General features: G+C 43.3%; 1 protein-coding gene across 1 annotated transcript in view; it reads right to left on the reverse strand.

The window, feature by feature from the left end:
* Window positions 1-8838, reverse strand: part of LOC123832790 (transmembrane protein 47) — a 29751-nt gene extending 20913 nt beyond the window's left edge. The window contains exon 1 of the mRNA XM_045860607.1: window positions 8467-8838. Within this exon, the coding sequence (XP_045716563.1) occupies window positions 8467-8692 (226 nt within the window). The 5' untranslated portion in view covers window positions 8693-8838. The remainder of the gene's footprint in view (window positions 1-8466) is intronic.
* Between the last annotated feature and the right edge of the window lie 2045 nt (window positions 8839-10883).

Here is a 10883-nt window from a genome sequence, read left to right on the forward strand (position 1 = left end):
TTCTGGTTGCCTGTAAGTATCAGACAGGTTACTAATTTTCAATCCACGACAGTTTCATTCAAGTCTTTTGAGTTCCTTGGTGTTGATGTTAGAAGAATATGCATCCTTTTTTCATTAACAAATCAAAGGGCATTTTAGCTGCTTCACTGAATTGTATCTTAGAAATTTGGTGGAAATGCAATTTATCATCTAAATACTATAAAATATGGTGTTTCTTTTCAACAAAAATAAAACCATTGTATACAGTGCTTAGCAAACAGCATTGCTACTAAAGCATGTTTCAGTTTTTAGAAAAATGGAAAGACAACATCACTGCTACTAACTGCAGTTTCTTACCATGTACTGTTTTAAAAAGCTTTCATTAGCATTTGATGATAACCAATATATCTAATGCGCATAGGTATTTCTCAATAGTAATCTCTAACTATAGGACTTCTGTAAAGTTGTGATGAGTTTGTTACACTGAACATTGTTCCTTCTCCATTCTTTGGGTAAAACCTGAGAATGTTACAATTTGAAAAACTTGGCTACTTGAAAAAGCAGGAAGAAAACTCACACCAGGACTAACTGGGGTGACTTTTCTCTAAGCAACTAAAAAGTTTTTCATGGGTTTATGGGAGCTAATAATAATCAAAGAGAAGATCAGCCAGGCAGTCACCCGTGATCAGTATTAAAACATCCCCTTAGTAAATAAATGTGGAGAGAGACAACTGACAATCTGGTGCCCGCCCACCAGTTCTGTGTTAGCAAGCTTCTTTAAATGAGATCCCTTCTTCTATCCCCCCGCAGAAGTCCAGCTTACATTTCCTCCTTTACAGAACTTGGCACATTTTGATTGTTTCATCAATTTGTTTCAAAGAAATTATTTCATTCATCACTTTACCCTCACCATCTAGGAGCCCAGTGCCTGGCATACTGACTGACTGTCCGATTTTGGACCAGTTTCATGCCTACTCACTACTAGGAAACCAATGAGTATGTTTCAGTGAAGTTAACTCCTTGGGTACATGTGAGAAGACAGGTAAGAGGACAGAGGTCATTTCTACCTCTCTGTAAGTCACCTAATGGTGCTAGGAATAGACTCCAGGTTGCATTCACAATGCAGCATGGCAGCATTTTGATGAACATTTGGTTTAGGGACCTTAAAACATGATAGCAATAACATCTTCTTTGATGGAAATTTAAGTTCTTTTCTGGGTGTTCCTTTCTGTGCATAGATAGGACCCAGAGGCCCCAACTTCATTTTTAACATTTTTTTCCTAAAAAACATATATTTTGAAAAGACAGAATCAGTATTTGTGACATCATCTTGAAACATGGCTCATTAAACGATCATTTTAAACCTCATAAGTTAATAACCTGGTAGAAACAAAAATAGTCTTCTGGGTAATTTCCCTTGTTCTGTGGGAACCATGATGCCACATTTTTGTAGGATGTTTTGTTTTGTTTTCTTAACGGGAGTCTTTGGTGCCAAAGGCAAGATTGTAATAGAAGAAAAATTTGATCATCTACAAGTATTTCAAAATCCCACACAAATATAGGAACAATAGAGGTAAGAAAAAGTGTCCTTGTCTAATACTCACGGGAGATGATCCAGTACTTTGTCAAGACTGGTCAAGATTTAAATGTCAGTGGTTTTGACATGTGAGGATGAAATTCTGCTTAGGGAAAAATCAGTCTCTTTTGATAAATATCTTTTTAAAAATAAAACCAAAATGCAGTAATAAGTTGACCTAGTGAAACTTATATTCATTTAATCCATGTGAGAAGCTTACATGGCTGGCTCCCACATACTTTTGGGATTATTTTTCAACTTAAAATTAAGTAGTTGCTTTGAATACTCTACCATGGAGAAACCTAAAGAAAAAAAATCTTTGCTGACTTTTAAGGACCAGCGATGGTAACAAGGTATATTTGATGATAATAAACATCTAAAATTTAACTAGCTTATCCACATATGAGTCTATTTGAAGACTCACAATTGTATGTGAAGTCAAATTTTGGATGATAATGTTATAAAAAGTGGACATCTATTTCATGTGTAGGCCTTAACCTCTTTATCTAAAATTGCATATATGACAGTATTCAACAATCCTTCAAACACTAAGAGATAATTTTCTGAAATATTACAGGAAATTTTTGAAAACCTGCCCTGCAAAAATACTGTGGCTAAATACAATCTACCAACATTGTGCCTTGCCTCAGTTTTCTTAATCCATGCAACAAATTAGATAGGGCAGGCTGATTTTTAAAATCTTTCCTATTCCAAATGTGCTATGCGTCTGCAATTCAGCATATGGGCAGTTATCAGGTGAAGAATTATGTTTTTTTTTTTTAAGAGAACAAAAAACTACTCTGTAACTCCAATTCTCTCTAGAGCTACAAGACTTGGCTCCTATCTAGAATTTTAATGTTTCAGTATTTGTGTACAAAGCATCTCACCAGGCTCACAAAACTTTAAAAAAATACTAAAATTTTATCAGGCAATATGAAGCAGCAGATTACAGTCCAGATTCTTAATCAGTTTGGTCCTTGGTCATTTGAGTCTGTCAGTCAAGGATGAGAAGAAAGTTATTTGTGGACAGGTTAGATTTTTGAGTTTATTTGATTCCAAATCCAAAGTAACTGCTTATAAGTGAGCAATCATCAAAGCCATGTGTTGGCTGAGGGTAGTTTTTGCCCTAGCCAAACATTATTTATATAATCTATTCAAAGCCCTTAAAGAAAGAAGCTATGTAGTTAGTTGTCTTTGTTCTTTGGAGGCAACAGGGTAAGAAAGCAGACTTGCAGTGAGGTTCCAGTGTCAAAATATATGCTGTAAACGTGGCCCAAAAGCATCTCCTATCATGCATGCTCATCTACAATGTGGCAGTGTCACTGATCCATCAAGAGGTGGAGTCCAACTGTCTGTCCTCTGGAATCAGGGTTGGCTATACGGCTCCTCTGTGATTTTCCAGGCTAGTTCAGACACAGCCTGTTTCTCTTAGGACCCTGGCTCTGGACAAAACCACTCATCCTGTAAGAAATCCAACTACCCTGAGACCACCATGCTAGAAGGGCCAGTCCCAGCTTATCCAGTCTCCCAGCCATTCCTACCAAGGTGCCAAACCCAGTCAAACCATTTGGAAGAGGAGCCTGTACTTCCAGATGTTCCAGTTGCTAGACATTCAAGTCACCCTTGGCTATGGCCCCACAAGTCCTGGAGCAGAGACAAGCCCTTATGCCCTCTCTGAATTCCTGACCCACAGAAGACATGAGCACAATGAAATAATGGTTATTTTATGCTACTAACTTTTGCGGTGGTTTGTTTCCCAGCATTAATAACCGGAACTGTTGGATAAATCCTGTCTTTACCACTGATCAAGATCTTAGTAAACTTATAAAAACCCCTGGTCTCTTCCAAAGTATGTAGGGATAACAGTTGCTACTTCGCAACTTTATTGTGACATTGGGAATACTCGACATGCCTGGCCCATACAGTAGTGAATAACAGGTAGCTTTTATCTGTGGTCATGATCTGTCAATGCCAAGAGCACTGTTAAATGCTAAGTAACGCATATCAAAAGTTGAATTTGAAACTAACAGTGTACAATGCAAAGAAAGTGTGCCATTTAAGGGGGAAAGAGTCCTCATTTATTGAAAAAAAAATTACTTTGGGTTTGTTTTCTGAATATATAATGAGGAAGAGATACAACCTTAATGAGCATGTACTTTTGTATATTTAATCTTCATAAGAAACCATTTGGAATTGATGTTTCTCTTTCTCCCTCCCTTCCCTCTCTAAAAGATAAATAAAATCTAAAAAAAAAAAAGAAACCATTTGAAGAGTTAAGTTGTGTGAGCTCACATGATTGGTATAAGTGGCCAGTTTCAGGGCATTTTGAATCCAAAGCCTGATGCATTTACAAGACTCCTCTACCCTCCTAGAGGACTATATGTTATAATTTAGCATAGTTCACAAAGAAGTTTACTGCGCTGTTTAGGTAATGTACTCCAGGGATTTATTTTGAAGCACGATAATCCTTTTCACTTATATATCTAGTAGCACCAGATGTGTATCTACGGTCTTGCTAAGTGGCCTTACTGTTAAACAGAAACTTGAAAGAAATTCCTAAAATGTATTCCTGACAGCAGGCAAAATCTGTTGCTTAAGACATGTTTTTGTTTGTTTTGAAATGTTTTACGAAAGGCCCGGCTTCTCACACACCCTTCAAATCCCTTAGCTGACAAAGATTGATCTAAATGGCGCCCTGGAGATTACAATCATTCTATAAATGGGAGCTAAAGAGGAATCCTATCTGCCCACAAATTAAAATATCCTTTGTAAAAGTCATTTTAGGGAACCTGACAATCTAAGAAGCTGTGAAAAGAAAATCATCATGAAGATCTTGAACTAAGTTATACTTGGTTTTCTCTGGTTTATTACTTGAGAAAGTTTTGGTGCTAAGTGCTACTCTTTGTGTAATTTTCCCACCCATCTAAACTGTGTAGGTTAAAAAAACACATACAGCATTTGTTCTACTTGTGTTCTTTCACAGGAAGCCAGAAGAGGGTATAAGTGTTGTGACTTCCAGGCTTGCTGAGCTATTTGTAAACTTGCATCAGTATCAACTCATTTTAAGCAACAAGCTGAACCGTCCCTGGAGCAAATTGCGCTGTGAGCTTTCCCAATTAAATGCCATTTCTCAATTAAGGTATGGGTTTAAAATATGCACAGATGAACTCAGAAGTACTGTATCTCAGATTTCCTAAGATTTTCAGGTGTTTAGGCAGTTAGGTTTATTTTAAACTACCACCCAAGACAGGTTTTCTTATAATGCCTCTTAAAGTGGATTTTTATACTACCACTTAAAAAAGGAGCTACATATAAATCACTCTTAAAATAATCTCTTGTCAACTGAAAATAATAATATTCACCTGTTATTAGCATACGGCACACTGCCATTTCAAAACTGCCAGTGACTCATGTTACAAATGCAGCTATTTTTAGGACAGTGCAGGGATGATGTTAACAATATTCCTTGAAAAGGCACTAACTACTTGATCAAGTATTTTGTGGATGGAAAACTGGATAAAACACACTTGTTACATCCCAACCCAAAATTACTCAGTAAAATTTGTTTCATTTGGCCATCTGCATGCCCTTGCTTTCTGCTTAGTCAATAAGTCACACAAACATTAAAAAAGCAATCTGTTTTATATGAAATAGCTCCATATTTATAAATCTTAAAGAATAAATGTAAAATCACCCTAGAGGTTATACAGCACATTTGATGTCAAGTTCAGGGCAGCAGACTGTATACACTTGAATAATCCTATTTGCACAAAGGGTTCTCCTGTAATTGCTATGGCCGTGAAACCCTAACAAACATATTCTTTTAAAAAGTTATCACAACTAAATGTCACTAAGCAGAAGTCTAAAACATTACTATCATTTAAAAAATAAGACTGAACATGAATTAAAAGGATTTATTAAAAGCCAGAGTCAGTAGTGGGGAAAACTATCCTTAGAAAATCTATGGCCAGCAGCCATACAAGTAGTATGGCTTCTAAACTTCCTAACAAGCATATTCTTAGTTTTTGTTTGTTTGTTTCCACTGCAAATGGCAGTCAGTCAGTCATTTTCTCATTTGTCTCATTTGGAAAACTAAAATTTTAAGATAAATGCCTGGACTGCCCGCCCCTGCATATACTGAATTGGGACATGGGAGAAAGCATTAAGGCTGACTGACACCCGGATTACTGGTTCCTACTAGAAGTGCTGACGCAACCTTCAGTGCACCAGGACACAAAAGCCATGGTTCTGCTTTGGTTTAGAAGCATAAAGCAGGTTATAAGCAGCGCACGATGCATGTGTGCTACCAACATTAAAATGCAGCTTTAAAAATAATGGCTATGGGGAAAGTTTCTGTAGGAACTGGGCCTAAGTAGGACAGACTGTCGTCCGCATCAGTAGAAACATTCCTGAAATTTCCTTTCTGTAAATACAAGCTGGCCGCTTCTGGGCAGTTTAATTCTAATTAAGACAAAGGTTTTTAATTAAGCCCTGAAAATCCTGGTGAATGGCCTTCTGTAAAACTGTCCTTGCTGGTTCCTCCAGAGATAATTTGTTTTGAGAAACAATGAAGTGGGTCTCTTAAAATCTGCAAGAATACATTTCTTTCCCTGCTTTCTGCTACTACACACAGCAAACAGACTGAGAAAAGCTGCTGGCCCTTTGGAACAGGCTAGAAAAGCACCACTTGTTTTCAATTCAAGCTGACCCTTTCGTTTCAAAACACTGGTGGCCAGAAGCCTCAAGTCCACAGAGCATTTGAAGAAAACTGATTTTGAAAGTGGGGAGCGTTAGCAATTTCCCATAGCGTTCCCCTCCCAACCCCACCACATACCACCCTGGGGAGGCAAAAGTGAACTGCTGCTACATTAAGAAAGCCAACAACTTGTCCCAGATACCCTAAAAAATACCATGTCTACTCCCCACCCCACCCCCATGTGTTTATGAAGTATACTTTTTCTAGCATATAAACTATTTTGGAAGCAAAAGGAAACTAAAGCTGATTTTCAAGAACCCAAATAGAAGTCAATGCAGGGGTACGAGTTTCAGCAAGAGGGCAGAATAACAGGTTGAGGGAAACATCAGCAACTGTGCTTGCCTCAGATTTGTACCTTGCCCAGTCCCATTACCAACACTTTTGCATTAAGCTCGGTGTCTCCCTACTTCCTGGCCTAGAGAAGATGGGGGGGGGGGGGGGAGCCGAGATAATTGGGTATGGAGGCAATTAAGGAGAGATTAGCAAGCGCTGCATACTGCTCAACAAACCCAAGCTGGCTTATCCCCATACCCCACATTCCTGGCCAAGAGAACAGGATCCAGGCCTGAAAAGAAACTGGGAGTTGAAGCTGGTTTCTCTAACCTAGCTGGAAAGTCTTTATGCAATCAGGGGCTATTATTTCAGGAGGCAGTGGGAAAGGGGCAAAAGACTCACGTTGCTAAGGAGACATGCTGAAGCTGGCATTCCTACATAAATTTCCATTTCTATTGGACGGGGGAAAGAAAAGATATTTTCCCCAAAGTTTATTTGGATTCCCTGGTTACTGAAGAAAGGCATTTTACCGAATTTATTTCATCTTTAGTTGTAAACAAGCAACCCTTAAAGAATTAAAAGACCTAAATGTTGACCTCCTGCTGCCAACCAGTACCCTCCACAGTGAATTAAGCAACAAAGCCGAAACCCTTCAATGGGAATTTTGAGGAAATATCAAAGAAAAAGCCTTTTGTAAACAGAAAAATCAAATTTATGGAAGAAACTTAAGCAAGTGAACTAATCTCTCTTATACAAGAAACCAAAGACAAAAGTCAATTAGACTCTTGTGAATTTTATGCTATTTCAACTTTCCTGGAATTGGAAACATTCTGGTAAAGCTTTATAAATAGTCCCAAGGCCACGAAACTGCACGAAGGAATTTAATGAGTTTCTCAGGGGTGTGTGTAAGTGTGTAAAATCACGGGTAGCTCCTCTCCCTTTATTCCCCTTTCTCTGTACTGACAGCAGCTAAAGAATCAATATTAGCAAGGCTTTGCAGCAGGAAATCGGAAGTAGGCATTTCTGCTATGGGCATAACTCGGGCGCAGGGGAAAGCAAATGGGGTTCAAGGAGAGTAAGGCAATCTGGTGGCCTCAGTGACTACCTTCTTCTCCACCCCCACCCTACCCATTTGCAGCTTTCAGTGCTGGCTGAAAAAGGTACGAGGTTCCAGGCTTCTGTTAGTTCGTGAAGAGAAAGGTCTGAAGGACAGAGAAGGTACTTGTGCTGGGAGAGAAAGGCAACTCACAAGCAACGATGGTGTCACCAAAAAAGGGGGAAAGAAATTAAGCCTGTCCCTCTCCCAACTCTCCATATCTCTCAAAAATGTTAGAAAATAAAGTCCGAGCCTAAACTCATTGCGGGGGAAGCCAGGTAAAGTGGAGCAGAAGAGGCAGGAACGCGGGCACTAAGAGGTAAACTCGGGCGGATTCCCGCGGAGAGATGAGGGAGAAGAAGGCGCGGAAGACCGAGAGCCCCTGGCATCCTGGTGGAGTTGGGGCGTTTTTGCTTTCTCCTTTAAAGGAGATGGGGAAGCCGTTGCATTTTTAACACAGCCACATGGTTCTCACCTTAAATGATAACAATTACCCCCAAAGAGCATTCGTGTTACTCTTGAGCCCGAGGAAAGGCCACGGGAGGAGGGGGGGGAGGGTGCGGGACGTCGCATTGGGTTTGGTTGGGGACTAGAACCGGGGAGAGGGGAGAGGTGGGCATCAGGGAGGTGGCTGGAGCCCGAGGATCCCCGAAAGGCCAGGACGGAGCGGGGCAGACAAGGGTAGGGGACACAGAAGGTTCGGGGAAGAGGTAGTGGTGGTCCTGACAGTGGGGCGCGGGGCAGTCCCGGGCGGGAGGCAGGGGTCGCGGCGCGCCGGGCCCTCACCGCTGCTGAGCGTGGACTCGCAGTGCCAGATGTCCCAGCTGGCGGGTTTCCGGCAGGACTCCCACAGGGACAGGTAGTACTGGTGGTCGGCCGTGACCCAAGCCGGGCTCAGCACGGCACCCAGGTCCAGACACAGCGCCAGGAAGATGCACACCAGCCCGACCAGCTTCAGCGGGGTCAGCACCGACACGCGCACCTCCTCCATGCCGCTGCCCGCCGAAGCCATGCCCGGGGCGCCGCAGTCGGCCGGCCCGCGGGAGGCGAGGACGCCAGACGAATCCGGAGAGCTGGGAGCCCGACCTCCCTCGAAGGGAAGCAGCCGCGGCGCCGCACGCGGGGATCGCTCCCTCCGGGCTCCGCGCCTCCCGCCGCTGTAAAATTGGTCTGCAGAGGTATCCGGCCGGGGCGAGGGAGGTATCCGGCCGGGGCGAGGTCGTCGGTAGCCGCAGCGCTGCCGATCCCACCACGGACCTTCGCCACTGATCCCGCGCCGCGATCAGCCCGCGCCGGCGCCCGCTCCGCCCCAGCGCAGCCCGGCTCGCTCCGCCCCGACCCCTCCCGGGGCAGCGGGAGGCCGTGCCGAAAGGGGCGGGGCGGCGGTCCCCGCCCAAGCGGCGTCAGACTTCAGCTCACGACTCCCAGCGCTCCAAGCTCGCGCCCGCCCCGCCCCACCTCGCCCCGCCCCGCCCCGCCCCGCCCCGCCCCTGTCCGGTGCGCGCCACTTAGGTCTCACTCTGTGCCCCTCGCGCGCCGCGCGCAGAGCGAGTCCTCTTCCCCGTTGCTCAGCGCGCGCGCGAGGAACCCAGTGCAAGCCCTGCGCCCAGGACCGGCCGCACGGGGCAATTCCTCGAAACTGCCGGGTCCCCGACCCCGCCCCTGGCAGCGCGGACTTGGGGTCTTCTGGCTTTCCATCCCCACGCCCAGCCATCACGTGGGTTTCGTTTTCTTAGCAAGCTAGAGTGGGTCCTTGTCTAGAAGGCGTCAGCTGTGGATTCCTAGGTTTCCAGGGCTGTAGCCATTGGAGTAAGAAGTGATGTAACACCATCCGCCCCGCACTACCGCCCCGTTAGTTTCTTACGCTGGCGGATTTGGAGAAAGGAGAAGAAACGTGACAATAGGTATTTTGTCCTCTCTTTTCAAACCCAGGATGGACCCAGTCTCGGACCCAAGAATCCCTCAGTTTTCCCTATTTCCTAACTTTCCCTCTGAAACTGCTTCTATTCTCTGGATTTGCCTCCTTTCACGCCCCCTGCGAAAGGCGATTACTCGGGGGAATGCAGGCGCTAAAATGGTATTGAAAGCTCCTGCAAAACGTGAGGTAACCCTTACTTGCTTCCCCGCTGCTCTCTTCTTTGATTGGGTGTTGACTAAAACCGTTATTCTTTTGCTTTGCCTTATGCCAAGTTGGATCTGAATTCCTCCGTGGGCATTAACCTCTTCCTGTGCTCCGCAAGACCTAGCCCAGGGCCTGGCATAGGAAAAGTGGCATATCTTTAAGTAATCAATCTACACATGTGCATTGAAAACCTATAGTACGCTGGGGGCTAAAGATTCAACCAAATATGACCTTGCTCCTGTTCTTAAGGAGACGCTCTATTTTTTAAAATCTATACCTGGGAAATAAACACCCCTTGAAATTGAATTTGCAGTTTTTTGATTAACTAGGTCAGCTTGTGATTGGTGGATCATCTGAAAAATTTGATGAGAAACTCAAAGTAGTGGTTAAGATCAGAAGAATGGAAGAAATGCCTCCTCTCTTTTAATGAAAGCATGGTCCTTGACACTTCAGGATTTCATAGATTTGTTAATAACCATTTCTTTCTTTCTAACCACATCTTTCCTTGGGGCTGAGGACATTTTGACCCAAGCAACATTTTTTTTAATCCTCGCCAGAGGATATGCTTATTGATTTTAGAGAGAAAAGAAAGGAGAGGGGTTGAGAAAGACAGAGACAGAGAGAGAGACATCCATGTGAGAAAGAAACAGATTGTGACCTCCTGGACTGCCCTAACCAGGGATTAAATTGGCAACCTATGTATGTGGAATCGAACCCACAACCTTTTGGTGTATAGGATCATGTTCCAACCAACCCAGGCACCTGGCCAGGGCCCCAGGCAGCATTTTGAATGTAAGAAACAATCAGTTAGTGCCAAATGACTTGAGAAGAAGAACCAATCCAATGTGACATTAAAACGATAGTTTTCTTGTATTTGGAAATTAGAGAACTGGTAACTTTCCCCTCAATTACAGTATTTATTGCCATTAATAAAGAATACCTCGAGCCCTCTGAGCTCCTTAACCTCTAACCTCTAACAGGCTTCTTGGCCTCCCAACCTCCCAAGGAGGAAGAAGCCTAAGTGCTTCTCCTTGAAAATGGTTCCTAATGGAACACTGAAAAGTTAAAAACCAGGATGATT

This window comes from Phyllostomus hastatus, unplaced genomic scaffold, assembly GCF_019186645.2.
Source record: "Phyllostomus hastatus isolate PE091 unplaced genomic scaffold, TTU_PhHast_1.1 phas_scaffold_200, whole genome shotgun sequence".
Taxonomy (NCBI): Eukaryota; Metazoa; Chordata; class Mammalia; order Chiroptera; family Phyllostomidae; genus Phyllostomus; species Phyllostomus hastatus.